This window comes from Gymnodraco acuticeps, unplaced genomic scaffold (assembly GCF_902827175.1).
Source record: "Gymnodraco acuticeps unplaced genomic scaffold, fGymAcu1.1, whole genome shotgun sequence".
NCBI classification, from domain to species: Eukaryota; Metazoa; Chordata; class Actinopteri; order Perciformes; family Bathydraconidae; genus Gymnodraco; species Gymnodraco acuticeps.
In genome coordinates this window covers 633,265-656,798 of record NW_022990025.1, presented here as the reverse complement: position 1 = coordinate 656,798, position 23,534 = coordinate 633,265, and the positions used below count along the sequence as shown (strand labels likewise).

Genomic DNA, 23,534 nt, shown 5'->3' with positions numbered 1-23,534 from the left:
ACTTCTAGAAAACGTATATCCCGCTCGCTCGCTCTACCATACCCTCGCACACATGCACACGCCACACCCCTCTCTTAAAGGGGTAGCGATCTCGCTCTGCATGACCCAAATGTCATGATAATAACGAACATCTCGTGAATTTGTTGCAACTGCCTCTTGCCAGCGCTACCCTGACGCCTGTTTTAGAGGTGAGGCGCACGAAAAGAGGCGAGAGCCTGGGCTGTGCAAGGAACCTGCTGCCGCCTAGACGCACTTAGTGTCCAGTAGTTACTACTGAGCCGGGAGGAGAAGTAGCTTCAATGGGATGTAGCTTAAGCCCTGCCTGCCTGGTTGAAGCCAGAAATGGGTAAAGCTTTGCATTCGATGAGGGCCCGTTCCGCGTGAAGCGCCGCATTTGAGCGGCCCTGATGCCAGTGATGCCCTCTCGAGAGACTGAAGGCGTGCGTCAATTGTTTGCGTGAAGTAGGCGATTTCCATTAAGCCGGAGGAACTTCCGTGGAGCCCGATTTCCTTGTCTTTGCCTCCCGCGTCCGGGTTTGCGGGGCGGCCGGCTGGAACCGCTAGCTGACTGGGGAACGCCGCCTGTAGCTTAATCCGCAAGACTGCGGAGCTGATGAATAATGCCTGGAGCTGGAACGAAGCCCTGCTGCTGCTTGCGCGTTGACACCTGAAATGACAACTGACAGAGAGGGAAGAGAGCTTGTGAGAGATGGTGGGAAATGATTGGCTAGCTTGGGAGTAATGCCCCCGATCACTTATTGAGAGAGGAGAGAGTATTTAAATGACGTGTCACAGCCAGAGGATATTGGTCTTCCTGATTGAACTTGCGCTGAGCTTCTTATCTAGAAGCAAGCTTGCAGCATTTTTGTAAACGGAGGAGCTACAAAAATGGCAACGTCAAAGAAAAGCACACCGTGGTCGACCGAGGAGGTGACGACGTTCCTACATCTCATTGGGGATGATCAAATCCAGCGGGAGCTCGACGGAACAACTCGAAATGTGAAAAAAAAAGCCGATCGCCCCGCCTACACTGCGTTGCTACCCCAGGTCCTAAACTGTAATGGAAATGCGCCACGGCCTGGGCCGGCCAGCGAGGCAGCCCGAGGCCTGAGCGAGGACGCTTAGGGACCCTTAAACGGGGCTACCCCGCTGCAGTGGAAATGTGCCAATAGAGAGGTGCGGGAATGAGCATGCGTTTTATTTTACGACATAAAACACATCAGTGAATACCCCACTCACAAATGTATGAAGCTTCTAAATGTCATGAAAAAAAACAACGGTCGAGAAGTGACTAAAATGCTTTTTACTTCCGGGGATGGCATTTGCACATTAACAACTATAAAAGTGGTGTTAATATGTGGATAATATCCTGCTGAAGTATCATAAACGGAAAAATCCCATAGGTTTTTGTGTACGCAGCCCTTGCTATGCTAACTTTACAATGCTAACTTTACACTACAAACATCTTTCATTAATGCACCACTTTATGGTATTTATATATATTGATCATATTCATAATTTAATTATATATCTAGTACCATTTTACCTAATTCTATTGTTGACATTTTAATTAATACTGTTACTTAAATGTTGTATTTCTTATTCTTATTATCCCTTTGTAATAATAATAATACAGGGGATTTGTAAAGCACTTTTCCTAATGCTCAAAGACGCTTCACATAAAATCAGAACAGAAACAAAACAAAATATTATATTATTATATTATATATATATTGTATATGAAAACAAATATTGTGTGTCATTGGAGGAATGCAGGCCTTATGTTGAACCTAGGGCAGTCTGACTTGTTTTCACAAACCACAAACCTTGAGCTGGGGGGTTGCAGCAGGGAGACTGGTGCCCTCAACTCAACATTGGTTTCAGTTCAATTCAGGAAACAAATAAACAGACAGAAATGTTATGTCATTTTTCATCAAGAAATCAGCAACACGGCAACCATCTTGGTTTCATTCCTCCTCATCTTTCGTGGTCTGCCTTTAGGCTTCAGTTTTAAATTGTTCACACAGATCTAAAACATCATGGTAGAAAACATACAATAATAGAGTCCCAATGCAGTGGAGGAAGAAGCCGAGGACTTCCCAACAGTTAAATCAAGTCTAATCAGAAACATCTTCATAAGCCTTTTGACAGACTCACTTAATAAGACGCTGGGCAACTGATCCACACGACCGTGACAACTACAGTATGTGACGGTGACAATTTGCGTTAAGCTGATAATCCGTGTGTGTGTGTGTGTGTGCTGTTTGAGACATGCATGGCCGGTGCTGATGACCTGGATGACTCAACTTCCTCATCTGCCCATCTGCCACATTATGTTAATATGCCACTCTTGTGTTGTGCCATAAAACCATAAAAACTTGAATCATACTTTAGTTTCTAGTTTATATTAGAATATTGTAAGATAGCTAATGAAACATGTTGTCAGTTAACATTATGCCGACATGTTTGTTAAAAAAAGAAAAACAACATAACTGAGGTGCTATAATATTCCTCCCATAATAATTGCTGTTGAAAGTCAGCAGAATTTCAATAGAACTAAAGGGAGAGAAGGCTGTCAATGTAGAACATATACATTAATGTGTCAAAAATAATGCAATTTTATGATTATATTAACTTATGAAATGTAACATTCTGGTAGAAGCTTTTCTGTATTTTAGTTATTCAATTGTACTGTTTACTATTCAATTATTAATACGTTTTGACGTTTTTGAAGCTGCAAAAGAAATATGACTGATGCTGGTAGCTCGGCCCTGTACAGAAAGAGAACAATAACTCACGCTGTGTAGCACAGTACATCTTTATTTCTAGTGCAGACAACACACAGTGCTCCAATTGTTACTCCCTTTGTCTTACAAGGTGTCACGTTGTTTTCTGTACACTGTTGAGAAAATCCACAATAGAAGTGAGGAATAAAAAATGGCACATTAAGATTCTGTGTCTGGACAGCATCCTTCAGTGTCAGGTACTCCTGCCTCGGGCCTGGAAGATGTTAAAGCTGTCGCAACACCGAGACATAACGACACGTCACATGTACACACTCATCAATGTCAGGCGGAGGTTAAGTGTCGTTTGATGATCACAGCTAAGCCTACATCAAACTGGGATATGCTGACACATTAGTGAACATCTGTGTTGAACCTACAACAGACTGAAATGACTCATCTCTCTAAATCAACACAAGCTCCAGGATGAAGGCCTGATTATGGCCTTAAAATAGAATAAAATGCAAAAATGAGTCAAATTCAACAGCCTGCACTTTCACTCCAAATGTGCGGTTAAATACCATGAACCAGAGAGGTGTTTCATGAAGACTTCGAAAAGGATGGCTTTCTTTGAAATGCCTGGTTTCAGTGATCCTAGCTCACTGAAACCAGGATTAACCTTGACAAATAATAAACCTATCTCTCACCGGCGTTGGGTTTGTGTCTCGTTTCCGAAGGCATGACAAGACATCTTAAGCACAGGAAAACATCTTTAAAAGCAGGGTTGCCAACTTTGGGTACCTGGCTGGAGTGAGATTTTGATATCATGGGTTTAATTACACATATGCGCACAAAATGACTGCTATTGTGTCAGCAGCGGGACCTTAGCATATAGGATATATATACAATATATACAAATACACAATATTGGACACAGACTATAAAGGGCACAAAGTTTCATTCACTAATGAAAGTCAAACACATGTTTGTTTCCACTGTTTTATTGTGTGCCTGTCGCGATAAGCAATTAATTGACTTATCGTACGATAATTAAAAATGACCTCGATAAATTGCCATTTACATGAGTGATGTGATGTAGCAGTTTGAAAGGATGTACTTGAATTATTATTATATATTATCATTATGTCAGTGGTCTGAAATGGTCATACAACGGTGCCGACAATATTATCGTTTATCGCAATAATTTCCAGGAAAATGAATCCAACTAAATTAATTATCGTGAGAGGCCTATACATGAAACACACGCACACATCTACAGACTTACTCCAAACTGCCAAATATATTGATTAACACACTCTCACTCTCATATACTCTTTGACTCTATTTTGGCCTAGTAGAACAATAAGCAGCAGACTTTTACTTTTTCTATCATTTCTACTGGATCTTAGATCTGCGCATGCGCAAAACGGGTCGGGGATTGACCAACCGGCTCCCACTGCTCTGCTGTCTGTTAACGTTGTTAAGAGTGGTGGGGGTGGGGAGGGAGCGGATCGACAGCTTGAGCAGCTGTCAACTCAACATTGTAAATAACCAACCAAAAACGATCGCCGGTTCATCTTGTTTTTGGCGTGAGAATAGTTTGGGCAGCGTGAGAGCGTGAGATTGAGAGTGAAAGCGTGTGTCACACGCCAGATGCGTGAGAGTTGGCAACCCTGTTAAAAGAGAAATTATATTTGCAGAAACAACATTATCACAGATATACATTTCACTGAGCATAAAAAGATAAATGTGTATCTCTGATAATAATTACTCTAAAAAATAAATTAATGAGCTCAGTTTAAAAAATGAATTTGTTAGTGAAGGTCATAATATGGGGTTAAAAACTATAGAAAAAGTTAATAATTAAGATTATATCATCATTATTAGTAATGACCTCACACTAACAGCATCAGGATTTATTCTTTTTTTTTATGAACATAACTTTATATCTGAAAACCAATAAGAAGAATATCGTAACTCATGTCTGTGCCTTTAAGTGTGGAGCCGGTGGGTGATTAGCTTAGCTTAGCAAAAAGCAGGAGAGCAGGCGCTAACAGTTAGCCTTGTTCTGTCCAAAGTCCAAAAACACACCTTCCAGCACCTCTAAGGTCAATACTTAACACACTTTATCTGGTTTGTCTAATTTGTATGTGTTTTAAGGGTAAGTCACATGCTACAAATGTATGCTAGGCTAAGCTAATGCTACCTAGCTCCATAAAGCTCTACACACAGCCATCATCTCACAGATTTTTCAGGCTGAGGTGGGCCTGAAAATTAGCCTTACCTGAACTAGGCTAGTCTGGAAGGCTAGATTTCCAAAGTAACTTAGGTCAGTCACTGTGTGAGAACAGAAACTGAGCCTAGCTACGCTGTTAATGACGGGTAAAGCGCTAAAACCTCTCTGGAGGAAGCATGGAAGTTTCTGGAATAACTTATGGCTGCTGATGATCTTCTGAAACCTGAGTTCAAGTTTGTATGATGCTACAAACTGTATGACCTCTCAACACTCATTGAAAATGAGTAATGTGTATTTTCTCATCACAGTGAAATCTGGCATATCATTTTGGCACTATAAAAAGTTTGTGCTTTGTAGCACATTGCAGTATTTTTGGAATTATTATCTCACCGGGTGAATTACTATTGTACATACTAGTGCAACATTTGTCAGATAAGAGTCTAGTTGACTCTGTTTGGCAGCATACGTAAAGTATCTCCATAGAAATCTTCATAGGCTTCATGTATTCATCTTTATCATTATTAATTAATTTAAAATTCTTCAAGGGTGGTTCCATAATAATAAATACATATAGCACAAAACCACACCACAGTTGTATGTATCTGTTCATGCACTGTTGCACACATAAAAACACACACATGCTCACACTGACTCAAAAGTATTTTCACATGTGTAACCACTCACATTTAAAATGTCTTCAAAACTATCAATACAAGTATTTAAAGGTGCAATCAGTGACATTTGACTGAATGTTTGCATAACACTGTATATTAGCGGGGGGTTGCAGATGTTTATGTTCATTATAGTTAATCCTCCTCAATGGCTGATGAAACTATTTCAAATCTGTCAGCATAGTAAGGTAGTTTCTCCAAAACCGCAGTGAACACAGCAGCTTTCCGTTCTGGTTGATGAGTTTGTGAGTGTTAAGTATGTCTAAAGAATATTACTGTATTTTTTAAATCATAATAGAAAATTACAAACAAAATATTATTTATCTCTGTCACGTTTAAATTCCTTTCCTGAAGTTACAAGGAAAGCCTTGTCAGTTGGGACAAGAAGATAGAAGCCTGAGAGTACTTTTTTATTTTTGTTCTGCCATTGTTCTGCCTACCGTGTTCTAGGAGAAAAGGCAACATTTATACTTTGTTACATGGATAAGTGCGATCAGGTGCAAGAAAGTGAGCAAATTGCACAGAGCTGCAAAACTGTATGGGTGTTTTTTTTGCGAATCTGACCTGGAGACAGCAATTGAAAATGATGTGCAATTCATGATGCTATCAGCAGCCTCAATTCATTCTAGGTGAATGTGTCCCTGTGTTAACAAACAAGCCGAGAGTTTACATCCAGCTATGATGTATTTTATCTCAACCCGTACTTAGTCCTTTTTAAGAGTTTAGCCAATATTTTGCTGCATTGTGGATGTATTTTTTGACAACCTTTTATCGCTCCTTACTTGTCACTTATTTTAAATCTCAATATAGTTGAACCAACAGCACTTGTTTGTTAATGACTGCCGGTCAACATAGCATTTATGAGCAAGATCAACTTTCATATTCGTTAGGTTTAAGAGGTCAACGCAACCTTTGGGTCTACTCTGCTTGGGTCTGACTGTCCTCGAGTTGGTTCTGGATCAAGTATCTTAGTTTAGAAAATTCATTTTTGAATCCAATTTGCATTTGTGGATGTATGAGGAATGTGGATCAACTGACACAAACATTAAAAACGCCAACCAAATGTGTATGGGGTTCAAACTCGGGGCCTTCTTGCTGTGAACTTGCTAACTACAGAGCCACTGGGTCCCAAAGCCCCAAAAAGTCCCAAAAGCTGATTGCAATTTTAAATGGAGCAGAATAATAATTAAACAATTATTCCAACCTTTTTTGTGTTTATCTTATCCCTTGTAAAATTAAAGATAACTTTGTCATAAAGGTTGGTAAAATATCAGGATACGAGGCCTCACTGAGAAAAGGGGTCAGCTGAAGGCATTGAGAACCAAACACTTAAGGAGTAATTCAATTACAGGGCAGCTGGAACAAGGTCTTGCAAGTGAGTACAGATACAAGTATAAGAAGACTATACAGTGGTTTCATTCTTCCAAGGGCCAGTCCGTATGGTGCCTGTTCCGTCCGACCCAAACAGTCCTTCTTCCTGCAGGCTCCTGTTCCTGCCGATGGTTCCTCGCCGGCCCATAGTGCCTTGCCGAGGCAGAGTGTTTCTTGGGAAACCCTGTTCCTCTACGCAGAGATTATCCTTTTCTTTATCTCTTGTCTTTGACACACTGCTGTATGTGTCGGGGTCTTGCTGATATTGTAAGGTGAAGGGATCAGGCTTCTCACAGCAGCTTGTAGTAGAAGAGTGATCCGCTGAGCTGTACATGTGCCACTGGCAGGTGTGCACCCCGTGAGAAGGCATGAGGAGGCTGTGACAGGAAGTAATGCTGTCATGCATGTTGTGTGCATGGCTGTGACAGGAAGCTATTGAGTCTTGTACGCTGTGGCAGGAGTTTTGGCGTAACAAGCTTTGGCAGGAAGCCAGCTGCTTATCCAAGAGAGGGCTGGGGCAGGGCAGCTGCAGGTCTGGGTGGGGGCTTTGGCAAATCAATGGCGATCCAGCGAGGTGGTGTGGTGCGTGAGGGCTGTCCAGGTGGGGGCTGTGCACACTCCCATCCATGCTGGTGGAAGTCAGGTGGGAGCGGTAGTCTTGAAGGCATAGACGTGGACGGTTGAAGGAGCGGGATTTTGTCCTGTCGTTAAGGCAGCTCTGAAGAGGCAGGGTGGGGCGGGGGAGCTCCCCAGAGAGCGTTTGTGGATGAGGGGAGGGCAACTGCTCAGGGAGAGGTGAGAGGGGGGCAGTAACAGGACTCATGACAGCCACGCAGCACGGACCCGTGTGATTGGTTGGGGGACTATGTGAAGGTGGTGTGTGGTAGGAACTGGGCACAATATAAGGAGAGAGTAGAGGCTGCTTGCCGGAGCATGGGGAGCTCAGGTGGCAGTGAGGCTGATGGAGCTCCTGCCTCTGGTTCTGTATGTCCCCATTCCTGTCCTCAGACTTGGACGGGCAACATGCCCACCAGCGGTGCCACACATCATCACGTTTAGCACAGTGCTGAATTAGAAGGAAGAGTCCCAGAGTGACACAAAAAGCCCCATACAGACAGCTGAATATCATATCCAGAAAATGTCCAAGTGATACTGCTAACGCTCCTAAAGCCCAGGTGGACAGGAACAGGAAGAGGGTGAAGGCTGTGGCCCGCAGCTGAGATTTAAACGAGTGCTCATTGGCCAACACCGACACGCCTGTTGCAAATGGTGGACAATCCCCCGCAGAGACCCCCCCAGTGTCGGTGTGGCAGTGGTGGTTTGACTCGCTGGAGGATAGCTGCTGCTGCTCCTCACTCAGCAGGCGCAGCTCATACTTCTTCTCTGGGTGCCGTTTGAGCTGGATGTATGAGCACAGTAAATACACACACACCACTAAGACCAGGAAACTCACAGGGGCATAGAAACCCCCCAAGCTTGGTTCCCATGCCATCCAGCAACTGAAAAGACACAGAGACATAAACATTTATCTTATTCTCTAAAGATTGAATGAAAACTGGATTGTTCAGAAATACTGAGCACTTACTACAAAGCGTCATCCCGACTGCCATAGTTGTCCATACCAAATGCTGCAGTAACTCCAACAATTATGAGAGGGATTCCATCACTTACAAGATAAAATCTGCAAATAAATGATACGTTTAATCCAACACATATGTATTTGTATTTCCATTGATATGTATGGACAGCACCTAGTAGCCAAGTATCAATGTTAACTTCTGCACGTCTGCATGACACTCAATAGTTGCATGAGGGCTGGTTGGCTTAACACACTGAATTGTCTTATAGAAATCTGCAACACATTTTGGATCCAATGACCTGTGCATCACTGCTATAATCCTTGCAACAGAGTTTAACATCTTAAAGCTGCCTCACATCACACTATCATAAGGGTTTGAAAGGAAGGATGTTGTGCTCATAAACCAGTGCGTACTAGCTTACAGCTTACCTCAGGATAGTTGGTTTGGTGCGAGTCTGGGCTGACCTGGTCCTTTTGTGGGCCCGGAGCGGGTCTTTGGACACATCTTTACAGATGTTCCTAGCAGTAAATGTCAGCCACAGCATGGTGGACAAAGAAGCATAGTGGAGTACAATGCCAACCTAAGACAGATCAAATTGACAAAGAATATTAAAAGCAATATGAGATCATTCTCCAAAATAACACCCATGGTGACTGTGCACACAGATGAAGCAGCCAGTGAACGTTTGTCTTTTTTTTGTGTTCCTTTTGCCTTTGTTACTTCTTATGGCAGATGATAAACAGTCATCAACATTTAAGAAGGAAGTGCAGTCATTAGATTAAGAACAGCAGACCTTGAAAATATTACCTCCCACGTCTTTAGGCATCTTCCTACTTGCCCAGCAAGACTCTGGGTTCTGATTAGCTGTTTAACTGTTAGCATGCTAACGAGCTGTTTTGTTCAGCTAACATTATTGTTCAGAAAGGCCAGCAACAGGCCTTTTTCACAGCAAGCAATTTAAATCGTCATAGAAGGAAATATCTTACTGATAATATTACATTAATTGGCATTGTTATATTACTACTTGTGTTTGTTCATTTAGGTTAAGTGCCTGTCACTGTCTCCCCCTGCTAAAGTCTTAATACTAAACCAAGCTTAACATATCTGATGACACTTGGAATGAGGAATAAACATAGCCTGTGCTCTGACTGGACATGCTGTAGCCGCTGTCATCTATTTACTGAGCTAATTTACTCAATTGCATTATAGTTAGTTAACATAACATCAGCATGTCAACAAAGCACCAGTGTGCCTCAGTGCAACCCCACAGAGCTAAGCATGGCTCCTGTTTGAAAGTGATTAATACAAATAATAATACAAACTTCATCATATTATCCTATCATTCTAATCCAATTGATAAAAGTATAGTGCTGCCTAGGGAATACATTAATAAAGGGTGACATGCAACTTAAACTGCGATGCCAAACACATTTGTGCTATTTACACATATACATAAGGAATATGCATACATATTGGCTGAAATCCTACCTCACCAACAGACATCAGTTTATCAACATCAACAACTGCACCTCCTCCACTGCTCTTCTGTCCCAAGGCGTCCCCCAGGGTTCGGTGCTTGGCCCCCTCCTCTTCATCCTCTACATGCTCCCCCTTGGCAAAATAATTTGTCGCCACAACCTTCATTTTCACTGCTACGCCGATGACATCCAACTTTATATCTCAACAAAAACCATCACCCACACAACACACTCCACTCTCACCAACTGTCTCTCAGAAATGAAGCTTAGCGCAAGTTCAAGAAGGAAGACCATACCCCTGGTGTTACACGTCACTGCAAGCTCCTCTCCCATTAAGTAATCAGGGGCGGTACTCCCCAGCTAGCAATCATTGCACCTGCTAAACCCTTTAAATCTGCTCTTCCCTCTCTGTCAGTTGTCATTTCAGGTGTCAACGCACAAGTGTACGCGTCACGGTGTTCATGGTTAAGCCAAGCAGCAGCAGGGCTTTGTCCCAGCGAGGGCTTCTTTCCAGCTCCAGGCATTTATTCATCAGCTCCGCAGTATCGCGGATTAAGCTACAGGCGGCGTTCCCCAGTCGGGTAGCGGGTCAGCCGGCCGTCCCGCAAGCCCGGACGCGGGAGGAAAAGACAAGGAAATCGGGCTCCATGGAAGTTCCTCCGGCCTAATGGGAATGGCTACTTCACGCAAACAACTGACGTACGCTTCAGTCTCTTGAGAAGGCATCACTGGCATCAGGGCCGCCTAATGCGGCGCTTCCGGCTTCACGCGGAACGGGTCCTCATCACATGCAGAGTTTTACCCATTCTGGCTTCAACTACAACCCCTCCTGCAGGCAGGCAGGCAGGGCTTAAGCTATCCCATTGAAGCTATTTCCACCTGCGCTCACTTCAACAGGCGTCAGGGTAACGTTGGCAAAGGCAGTTGCAAGAAATTCACGAGATGTTTCGTATATTGTTACGACATTTGAGTCATGCAGAGTGAGATCGCTACCCCTTAAGAGAGGGGTGTGGCATGTGCATGTGTGCGTGGGCATGGTATGAGCGAGCGGGATACATGTTTTCTAGAAATAAACGAGGCAGCAGAAAAAAGGAAGGTCTGTGATCTTGCGAAATCTATCTTGCGAAACAGGAGAGCTAAATAATGCAACGACCTCCCAAGAAGAGCTCGCCTCTCTCCAGTCTTTCCGATAAAATGGGTTATTGAACCAGAAGTGTGTGCTTCTGCCCTGGGAGACGACAGATAGTCACCCCCCCCCCGTTTCCCTCGACTACGGTCTGGGAGCCGACAGGAAGTTCAACACTATGCATTGCTACCTCTAGTCAGGGTTAAGTTGAGCTTCAGGCAGTGTTGGGGGTAACGTGCTACAGTATGGAGTTTCAGTAACGTATTACTTGCATTACTAATGCAGTTGGGTAATTACTCATTACAATGCTCAGTAACTAAACGCAGGTTCAAGCTTCAACACAGCGTTTCCTGAAATGAATGGCGTTTCGTAGGGCTTCTTTTCCTCAATGAACAAGTCGCTGCACATTATCCTGTTTATGACCAGATACTAAATAAATTATGAATTCACTCCCAATATTAATTTAATGATTATTGACTAAATGATAGTTTTTTCTCTTTTTCTTCTCCACTAAGAATATTCCGTTTCTTGGTGCACCAACGGAGTGTCACAACGCGTTCTAATATGCAAAGGACAAACAAATGCGCCTACGATGTATTTTCGATCAGATGAGATCTCCCCCATCGCGAGGGGGCGGGGCAGTTTACACACACAGCTGCTACATGCAGCGGAGGACACTGCGGAGGTGGCGGAGAGAACGCGCTCCGAGGCGTGGTTAAACTTCACCCGCTTCGATGTGGAGAATGCTCGTTGCCAAAGTGCAATAAGAGTTTATCATGTAAGGGCGTAACACGAGCACTTTGTCTAAACATTTAGCAAAAGTGCTCCACATCCAGACGGAGGAATGCACCGGGTTCCACTGTCTTTCTAGTAGCTCTGTAGCTCCATTCACGAGTAACGTTTCCACGTCAGATGTTATGTATGCTAGCAGCAACACACAGAGTAACTACATTATACAAGCTGGGTTAATGATTAGAGGTAACTGAGTATTTATTAGTTACAAGTTCAGCCTTAAGTCAAGTAGGAGAAACTATGCGTGCACCGGCTATTCGGGTAATAATATTAATAGCGTCTCTCCCCAGTTCAAATCACCCACTGCTCAGGGAGATCTCCTAATGCGTTGCCTTCACGCATCTAGCGTTCAAATACAACATTACTAAACTACAACTCCGCTCAACTGGGAAAAGAGAAGAAGAAACAAGAAGAGAGAAGAAGAAACAAGAAGAGACTCCTCCAGGAGCACAGCGTTCCTAATCATGAGGAACTACAGGCCCAGTCTCACACCGGAGTTCCTAGCCATCACATCAAGCTCATGGTATTAACGTTCCTCTAACCAACTGCGTGCATCCACATAATAGTCTTCAACGACAGTTGCTCTTCCTCACCGGACAACCGTACTTTGCATGCGGATTCTTCGGCACGCATCATCTCCCGTTTCCTGGACGTGGCATCCGCCGGCCTCACGACGACCGTGTTTTCCCCGACTTAAGGACGTGCACTGCACATCCTCCGTTTTGGGGGGGATATCTGCATGAGATCATTCGCATAGCGGCACACTCAGATTTCCACTATTGCTGCACATTTATTATCACACTTGCTGGATCTAACACTAGCGTCCCTCCATCATCCTCACTCCAGATGATAGAAGACAGTCTTAATCACTCAATCAGCTCATCAGCATCTATGACTCATCCCGGCACACTTAACGCTAATTAAGATATACTATATCATGGGTCATGTCTCAGTATTTAACTAAGTGTACGTCTTTTCTGCGTGCATCCTGCACTTCATTCATATTCTCGGGTTCATGCTCACTTGGCTCGTGGTAAGCCAGGTTACGATATTCATGCATCACCGTACTCAAGCTAACAGCTCTCGGGCATTATATCGTCTACATCTCCCTCTTCACCCGGACATCGGCAAACTCGGACGGTGGTCCTCCTCCGCCTTCATATCCCACATTCGCCCGGACATCCGTGCGTGCAGGCTATCCAAGGTCCAAACACTAAACGGTATTTATACATACAACTGGCGGTGGTCTTAGCAAGTCAGCACATTTACGTGTCACCGTGTTCATGTTTAAACACTTCATATCGTCGTGACCTTCGGGTTCGCATTGTATTGAATCCTGCCGCGCAGGTTGCGGCCAGTGGGTCCGCATTATGTTTAAACCCTGCACGTGCAGGGCCAGTAGGTCAGCGTCATATTTAACCCTGTGTGTACAGGTTGCGGCCTATGGGTCAGCATTTAGTTTAACCTCGTGTGTACAGGTTGCGGCCTATGGGTCAGCTTTTGTTTAACCCTGTGTGTACAGGTTGCGGCCTATGGGTCAGCTTTTGTTTAACCCTGTGCGTACAGGTTGCGGCCTATGGGTCAGCTTTTGTTTAACCCTGCGTGTGCAGGTTGCGGCCTATGGGTCAGCTTTTGTTTAACCCTGTGCGTACAGGTTGCGGCCTATGGGTCAGCTTTTGTTTAACCCTGTGTGGACAGGTTGCGGCCTATGGGTCAGCTTTTGTTTAACCCTGCGTGTACAGGTTGCGGCCTATGCGTCAGCTTTTGTTTAACCCTGTGTGTACAGGTTGCGGCCTATGGGTCAGCTTTTGTTTAACCCTGTGCGTACAGGTTGCGGCCTATGGGTCAGCTTTTGTTTAACCCTGTGTGTACAGGTTGCGGCCTATGGGTCAGCTTTTGTTTAACCCTGTGTGTACAGGTTGCGGCCTATGAGTCAGCTTTTGTTTAACCCTGTGCGTACAGGTTGCGGCCAGCGGGTCAGCGTCATGTTTAACCCTGCACGTGCAGGTTGCGGCCGGTGGGTCAGCGTCATGTTTAACCCTGCGCGTGCAGGTTGCGGCCAGTGGGTCAGCATCGTCTAATCCAACATGCAGGCGCTAAGCATGGTTGGCGTTCACATTAACCCTACAGTTATTCCGACATTCTCATCATGTCCCTATGTTATCTCATTTCATCCACAGATCTCCTCAATCAGCCAGCAAGGTAAGAAATGCTTCACATCTCAGCACTTCTCACTTCTCTTCTCTTTGGGGGTTCATCGGAGCGGTTTTCCCCTCCCGAATGATTATCCTACAAACCGGGGCCTAATCTCCAAACATCAGTTGATTCATTGTTGTAATCTGTCAATCATAATTTTCTATACCACGTGTCCGGTAATAAACATGTATTTCATACATCACGTCTCTCCTGTTTGAAATGAAGCTTAGCGCAAGTTCAAGAAGGAAGACCATACCCCTGGTGTTACACGTCACTGAAAGCTCCTCTCCCATTAAGTAATCAGGGGCGGTACTCCCCAGCTAGCCAATCATCGCACCTGCTAAACCCTTTAAATCTGCTCTTCCCTCTCTGTCAGTTGTCATTTCAGGTGTCAACGCACAACCCGCCTCCACCCCTTCGCCTCCTGTCTCCTAATTCAGGGCCAAGCTAATCCTTCTTCCTCCAGACCAGACCGAACCACTTATCACCACCACCAGTGTCTAGACCCCGGGGGGTTCATCGGAGCGGTTTTCCCCTCCCGAATGATTATCCTACAAACCGGGGCTTAATCTCCAAACATCAGTTGATTCATTGTTGTAATCTGTCAATCATAATTTTCTATACCACGTGTCCGGTAATAAACATGTATTTCATACATCACGTCTCTCCTGTTTGAAATAAAAGCATGGATGCAAACAAACTATCTCCAACTGAACAGTGCCAAATCAGACATCATCATCGGCCCCCCATCCCGTATCAAAGACATCCAGAATTTCAACTTCACCATTGACAGCAACACTCTATCCCCCCCCCCTCACATCTGCAACCTCGGAGTCGACAGTCAGCTCAAATTCAATCACCACATCAATCACATCACCAGGACCGCCTTTTTCCACCTCAAAAACATTGCCCGTCTCCGCCCATCACTCTCCTCCTCTGCTGCTGAAACCCTGATTCATGCATTCATCACTTCACGACTCAACTACTGCAATAGCATCCTCTACGGCAGGGGTCACCAACCTTTTTTAGGGTGAGGGCTACTTTCAAAAAATAAAACAAGTCGAGGGCTACTTTTACTCCTCTTTTTTTTGTTTTTTCCAGTGTATATATTTAGCACATTTTAACAGTATTATATGCTGACCTTTAACCTTTGTGTGCTGTTTGTGTCTGTGGGACCCGTTTGCAGTGTTTACAAAAAGAAAATGTTTGCAATTTAATTAATTTAACCTGCTTTATTTGGGGGTGGACCTCACCGCCTCTAGGGGGGTCCGGGGGCATGCATGGAAGATTTCTTTTTAAATGTTGAAGTGAAATGCATCAATCTGGTGCACTTTGAGCACAACATGAATTTATGGATACAGCTCTCAACACTCAGATGAAAGGGAGCTGTATTTTCAATAATCCAAACATCTTTAGAATATGATCTCAACCAATAACAAATCATTTAAACTTGTTTATTCTTATCTTATGTTACCTATTAGCATTCTTATCTTTTCTCTATGCATATTTTACTAATCACTCCCCTTTAAACTGTTTTTTTACTGTCGAAGACACATTGGAATTATTTATTACTTTATCTATAGGGAATAGAGAAAGGTGGAGATGACATAGGGGAGATATATGAGATAGAGAGAGAGATTAGATAGCATAGCAGAGAAAAGAGAGAGCGGAGAGAGAGAGACGAGAGCGGAGGAGAGAGAGAGCAGGAGGAGAGAGAGAGAGGAGAGGAGAGACAGAGAGAGAGAGAGAGAGAGAGAGCGCTAGCGAGAGAGACGGATAGATAGCGAGCGCGAGAGAGCTAGAGGAGAGTAGATCTGAGATATCGAGCGAGACGGCTAGAGAGAGAGATGAGAGATAGCGCTCTCTCTCTCTCTCTCTTTCTCTCTCTCTCGCTCTCTCCTCTCTCTCTCTCTCTCTCTCTCCTTCTCTCTCTCTCTCCTCTCTCTCTCTCTCTCCTCTCTCTCTCTCTCTCTCTCTCTCTCTCCTCTCTCTCTCACACTCACAAAGGCTGTGTGCTCCTCCGTGGCGATGACGGCTTGCGTTTAAAAAATTATAATAAACATATTTGTAAAGTGGGGACACAAACGGGATTTCAAAAAGTGCGGGGGACATGTCCCCCCTGTCCCCAGTGGAAATTACGCCATGCGTGTGTGTGCATCAAGTGCAATAAATATATATGCAAGTTACAACCAAGCGGCAAACTGTGGGGTAGAGCCGGGAAGCCAATACGGAAGTGCCACACACTGTAGTTCATATATTGGCCGATAGGCGATGGCTGCAGAAAGGAGCAATTTCCATAGACCCCCATGTTAAAATGCCCAACTTTACAGCAGAAAAAAACATGTTTCTACCCCTGGCGTTGTTGTGGAAATAATTATCATAAGACGCCAATTAGTAACATACAGGACAAACCTCGATGTCTCTGTTTACCTTCTTAAGGGCCACAGGCGGCTTAGCCAATAATGTTATTGTTCCCATTCTGTGACCGGTCAATACTGGGATACAGATGGTCTGTGTTGTGGGTACACTGGGACACTTCCTTCTCTGTATTTGTGGACTCCAAGGTAAAATCTTCGAGGTCATAAGTGTCCGAGGCAAGTAGCTCTGTGTTCCCACACTGTTTAGGCTATCTCCTCAAATATGTTGTTTACTCTCTGCGAAACCAGTTAGATGGGCTGGCAAGAGAGAGGCTCTCCAGAATTGACGTGGCAACTCTACCGTGAAGTCAGAACCTCTGACTCTTGGACTTGTGATGTGAATCCTCCGGCCGTTAACTCCAAATAAACCATCATGTGTTTGACATCAAAGCTACTGCTCTTCCCGTGTCTCCTTCCTGAGTCGGTGACTCCCACTGCATAGCTACACAGAAGTTTCCTCTACAGGCGCCATACATTTTTATTATCGATATAGTTAGATTCCACCTTCATGATTATGGATCTGTGAGTGAATTGTTTTCTAACGCGACCCTTTTATTTATATTAGGTCTTAAAGTTTGTGCATAAATTAGGGCGTGGTCACATTGAGTGACGGCTCTGTCAAGTGACTGCCGCTGTTAGCTTCTTGGTAAAAGTTATTCTTTCAGTGAGACAACAGAGCAAGCTTCTACAGTTGCACTACGTTTTGATAACAGTTAAATATTATTTTGATAATAACAGTGTTGATGAACTTCATACTGTTCATTCATAATCTGATTGTCTTTGTAGCTCACTGTTGAAACATTATAATTACAAAAATAATTATATCTACAGCCCCTAAACACACAGCTTTCATAAATAACACACTTGTTCTGCAATAATATGTTTTATGTTTCCTGTAATTGTTGTTAGGAAAGGACATGCCTGAAAGACACGACATTTTCTCCTTCTCTGAGGGTCAAGAAGAACATCCAAGAGGAACATTAAAAGCTGATGTTATGAGATTTTAAGACCAGTACAGGACATTCACTAAGAAACTACTTTTATTGTAAAAACACAGTCAGCTGATCGAATGCAGCTATTTCCACATCTACACTCCATCAGCTGATTATTTCTATTTGCCTCACTTTATGAGCTTCACAACATGTACCTTGTTTTGCAATGTCACAAATACATGGGGCCAATCTTCAGTCAGATGTGAATGTGTAATCTAACATTTTCAGTAAGAATAATGGACAAAAGGAGTGCAAATACAAATACAATTTATTGAAATGTGAAACAAAAGTTAATCAAATGTTTTAAATAAAAAGCACATATGGACAGAAGGTGTAAACCTATTAAATCTATAAGTAAACACATTTAGTCAAATAAAGTGACAGACTAGGCCTGTGCAGTTGGTATCAGCTTTGCCCAGCATGGGCTCCTTCATCAGCCCTGGTCCTCCTCGCAGAGGAAAGACCCTCAGTCCTCTCCAAACCAACAGACAGGACGTCCATTAGGGCTGTAGCGATACACTAATCTCACGATACGATACGATATACGATATTCAGCTCACAATACGATATATATCACGATATTCAGCCAACGATACGATTCGATATAATTCGATACACTTACATAATTGTCTGAAATATTTTAAAGGGACAGTGTGATTTTGGTGACATCTTGTGAGTGTTCCATTGACTTGGATTGAATTAATTCAACTGAAAACTGAAAGCATCAATTATACAATATATGGCTCTGACAAGACAGAGTCTACAGCTTGCAAATGCTGGACAAAATGAATCAAAAGATGTGGTGAGAAAATTAGTTTCATTTATTGAAACAGTGCAAACTGTAGCTTACAAGCCTTTGAAACGTAAGTACATAAAGTGCAGTATCACAATGGACAATGGAGAATTAAAAGGTGCAGCAGGTGGCCTGTTCTGAACAGATTCTTTTACAGCATTTTTAGCTTACCAGCACGGTTTGTTTTGGGTCACGCCGCGGCCGCAGCTTCTTGAGTTAGCATTACCTTGTCGGGGTGGTGACGTTGTAGGTGGGTTCGTAGGTTAGTGGTATTTCCAGAGTATTTCACGTTTGTGTAACACAGCTTGCAAACCGCCATAGTTTTATCTAAATTGTCGTTTTCCTTCTTTTTAAAGCCGAAGTGCTCCCACACATATGCTTTTAAGCACGAAGGTGCTGGGTTAATGTTTGCCGCCATTCTCCTGAACCGCTTCGCACTCACTGCGAGAAGAAGACACCGGCGTCTGTGTATCTAGAAATGCTCTACAGCGACACTAGCTGCTCGGCTGGCTGACGTAATCGCTCTTCATGCAAAGCGAACGGGGGGGGAATGGGCAGCGAGCAGAGTGCCAGGCGGAAGACGGGGGATTTGAATGGGACTTAATGTATCGATACCTGCGGCTTGAAATATCGACACTTTCTCGGGAAACAAAATATCGATATATATATCGCAGAATCGACTAAATTGCACAGCCCTAACGTCCATCACACGGAGGTTTCTCCCTGAAGTCTCTGCAGCTCTCTGGACACCACGCTGTCTCAATCCGTCCACACTGAATATGAGAGGGGAAAAATGAAAATAATAAATGCTTTAGACAATAAGAAACATAAAGTTGACTGTTGAGTTGCTCAGTTTTTTTAGATTGTCAATACTATTACTGTATAACTAATATCTCAGGTTAAGAGGCACATTCAAATAAAGATTGGTCTTTAAATACATTTTGTCTTTTGAATTGTTTGTCTAAAGTCAAGGATCTATAACTGGTACATAGTTTTAATGATACAGTGATTGATTGATTGATTGATTGATTGATTGAAAAGTTTATTAACAGCTTGTATATTGGGTACAGTACAGTACAGCTCAAAACATACAATTGTTAAGGGGATGCAGACCAGAGAAAGACTTTCGTCTTGTTTACATCAGGGTCCCCCATTTCCAATTCATCATGTCATTTAAGACATATAAGACATATTTGACATACAGATGGCTTATTTACAATTTACATACAGGTGGTTTTTTACATACAGATTGCTTATTTACAATTTTCATTTTAGATTTCGTTCTAATACATCCTAACCGGACATTTAAGACATACCAAGTCTACAGATATACAGTTAGTAACAGAGTCTAAAATGCGAGTATATACATAGATGGGGGGGGGGGGAAGCTGTCCATTGAACGACAGGTTGAGATTTGTACCATTACCGGGGCCAGTTTTGCAATGCTCTCCCCCGAAGGTGCTCTTTAAGAGAGATTTTGAAGGTAAGTATAGTTTTACTTTCCTTTACAGTTGTGGGAAGAGCGTTCCACCTTGATTGTGGCATAATTGCGAAACGTGTATTCCCCCTTTTTTGTGCCAAATCTGGGTTTCACATGATTTGTGGAGCTCCCTCTGGTGTTATGATCATGGTATTCCTTGACCTTTGGGAAGAATTTTGACATGTACATGGGTACCATAGAGGTGTAGTGGATCTTGTAGACCAGGCCCATTGCAAGTAGCTGTACTCTGTCGTCTACTCTAAGCCATCCTAGGTTGTCAAAGTGGGCAGAGGTGAGGTGGGTTCTAGATGAAAGGTCAAGCAGTAGTCTGACCAGTTTATTTTGCGATGTTTGAAGTTTTATTTTTAGCGCCTTGGAGGTGCTATGGTACCATGACGTGCAAGCATAGTCATAGTACCCTTGAATGAGTGCTCCTGCCAGAGTTTTCAGGGTGTTTTTGTTTACCAGAGAGGAGATCCGGAATAGGAATCTAGTTCTTTGATTGACTTTTTGTATTACATTGGATGCCATTTTGTCACAGGAGTCTGGTTATTATGCTGTTTGGAGGAGGCCTCACAGGTAAGAGCACTAACTAGCTACCATCACATGTACCTTAGCTTGACTTAAATGTATTAAACGTATAGTTAAGTGATATCAAAATATAAATAACTAATGTCATGCAAACATATTAATATTTGCTTGATTCCAGAGTTGAATTTAGCACAATTGCATACAAACGTTAAGGGGTTTTAAGATTCTGAAGTATTATGTTAAAACTCAATAATTAGATTATTATTTATAGTTTTGCTGAATAGTTTCATGTCCGCTTACCTTATAAACGTAAAATGCGACGGCAGCGTGCAGATGGGGAGCATGTTAGCTTAGCTTGGTAGCTTCAGCTAGCTCTGGAACTTCCAGCTCGGTGGCAGCAGGTCCCGCCTCGGCTCCGCCTCTTTGCCCTTATTTGGAGCAGGCTGGAGAAGGCGGGAGTTGAACTCTGACGTCACTGTCAAGCCGTTAGTGGCCGACTCCGCCTACTAAGGGCTTCTCGGCAACTCTGCAGAATCCTATGGGTGACGTCACGGACCCTACGGTCCGTGTACTTTTTGTCAGTTTGATTTTTCGTTTTAAACAAAAGCCAAAAAACGGAAATACCAGCCTTTTTCCGTTTTTTCGTTTTTTATTTAAAACGAAAAAACGGGAAACCAAAGCCGTTTTCCTGTTTATGTTGTTTATGTCAAAAAACGGATAACAAGAAGACCTAATAAAAAAAAAACGGTCTGATTTTGGTTTTGATAACAACTTCATTCAATTTTCCGTTTTGTATTGAAGAATGAAGAAAAGCAGACTGGAAGTTAAAGAACATATTTCAAAAATAAAAGACAGGAGGATATAATGACAATGCTGTAAAATACCCAGAAGTCTGACGACCCTTGGCCCCCCTGTTCCGGCACCCATGCTGACGAGGATACGTTTATTTCTGCATTCACATGCAGATATGCGTTTATAGAGATTAATTCAAGTATGCAAGCTCTGTGCATAACTTGATTTAGCTGACTTCCGGTTTGTACTGTGTCGGCAAATCCAGTGTCCAGCTTGTCGCTGTGTGACAACCATTGAACAACGTCATGTTTGTTGCATACCTGCAAGATTTACCTGTGACAAATGTCAGCGATGTGAACAGAACTGTCACCCTACTTTCACCTGCACCCAGCAGCAAGTGGGAGAACAATATATCATACAGTCGACCCCTAAAACAGTTCACACAGTAATGGAACAGTTGTTAAGTATTATTTTGTCCAACTAGTCTCTACATTATGAATTTGATGTTTGTCTAAACTGCTAAGAAGCTGACAGCTGAGTCAGAACAGAAAGACATGCAGGCCATAATCACTAGACGCTCAAAAGAGGAATGTGTGTGTAAGGCTTACATGAACTGAATTGAAACACTGTCCATTAGTTGATTAACAAACAAGACATTCAAGTCAAAGTTGTAGGCATTTGCAGCATGCTGTAAATATGGACTATGAATGAACACATGCAATGTGGAAACACACAAATAGGTTTATTCTCAATACTCATAACAGTATCAGACACAATGACTTTACTGAGAGTGAAGATGACATGAACATATAGTTACTGTATGGTACTGAAGACAAAATACAGTATATTGCATTTACCTCTTCCTCTAACTCTCTCTCCGATATTGGCCTCCATTGTTGTGCACATAACTCTCGACCTCAAGAGACTTTAAGATGATAGTTTGGATTGTTTGAAATGGCGCTGAGGTTCTTATCCAGTCAGTGTATAACCTCCAGAAGACAGCGGTCGGCATGACCCCAGATAGTAGGAGAGACAGGAGTACCAGCACAGCAGCAAAACCTAATCCAGCAGCAATCCACCCAAAAATGAAGGCCCACCTGAAAAAAAATCGTTATATTTAGCATTTAATAACGTACACTTAAACTGATATAGCTTTTTTGGGTGAATAAAATAAATGTTGCTTCTGCCCACATCCTCAGCAGTACATGGCTATGCTCCTATATGTTTCTCCACTGGTCTACTGTAGGTGATACACTGATTATGGATATATACCACACACTACTCCACTTCAAAAGACCAGAACTATCCCCTTAAGGGCAGCTGTTGATGTTCACAACAACAAAAAACGCATGCAGATGGTTGTAGTCTGTAGCCAGACAGTGGTAGATCTGGCCGTGGTGGAGCATGGTGGTGGGCAGCAGTGTGACTTCTAGCTGTCATGGTGATGTTCATATGACAAGGGACTGCCAGCTTGAACTTTACCGAGAGCAGAGTCCACTAGTGGCACCTCACAGGGATACCTATGGTGCAGAAGCAGCAGTGAAGTCCTTGTAGATCCCTGGCACTTTGAGGGCAGACAGATCCAGCAGCTCTCAGCTCTCAGAGACATCAACACATACACTATTCTGTGTGCATAGCTTACTTTCACATAACTACTAATCTCTCACTTTACTCTCTCTGACATTGTTCTCTGCTTTGGATTTGTGGACATCCCAGCCATGTTCTCTACCGGGCCTGGTTTTACACACTGTGGAAGCAAGATATAGAATTGATGAGACATGATGAGTGTGTAGTTTTAGCATTTGAATTACAATGACATTATTCTCAGACTTGCCATAGTTCTTGGTTTGTACCACTGCTGCTCTGTAGAGCTGAGTACTGGGGACCCACTGGGAGTCATGTGACTGGAGCAGGAGAGTAACACACGTCACACCTGCAGCCATGATGCTCCAGCTCAATGGGGGTCGAGTCTTTCAGCCCCACCTGTGAGAAGAGAAACTAAATAAATACGTATTCAGTTTGCTTTGTATTATTTCTTTTATGGTAACATTTTGGTTTGATAACATTTTGCTATTTTAAGGAGTAAAACATAAGTCATATCTTTGTTCCTATATGACTTTGTTCTGTTCTATACTTACAACTTCTTATACATACTGATATGAATTGATTTACTTGTATACTATAAACGAAGAAAAATGACTCTTTAACAACAGAACAGGAACAAAACACAGCTGTGACCTCTGTGCAGCACACACAGACCAGTCAGTCCATTTCTGGGGAGTAGCTACCTTGTGATAGTTATATTAAAGTGTATGTTTCACTATTGGCTGTGTCTAACCTGTCTGAAATGAGCCGA

General features: G+C 43.1%; 1 protein-coding gene across 1 annotated transcript in view; it reads right to left on the bottom strand.

The window, feature by feature from the left end:
• Positions 1–4,182: 4,182 nt before the first annotated feature.
• The window catches only part of LOC117545172 (adhesion G protein-coupled receptor A1-like), a 43,067-nt gene continuing 23,715 nt past the window's right edge, over positions 4,183–23,534 (bottom strand). Inside the window, 3 exon segments of the mRNA XM_034214862.1 lie at positions 4,183–8,500; positions 8,587–8,682; positions 9,010–9,161. Coding sequence (XP_034070753.1) covers positions 7,033–8,500; positions 8,587–8,682; positions 9,010–9,161 — 1,716 coding nt within the window. The 3' untranslated portion in view covers positions 4,183–7,032.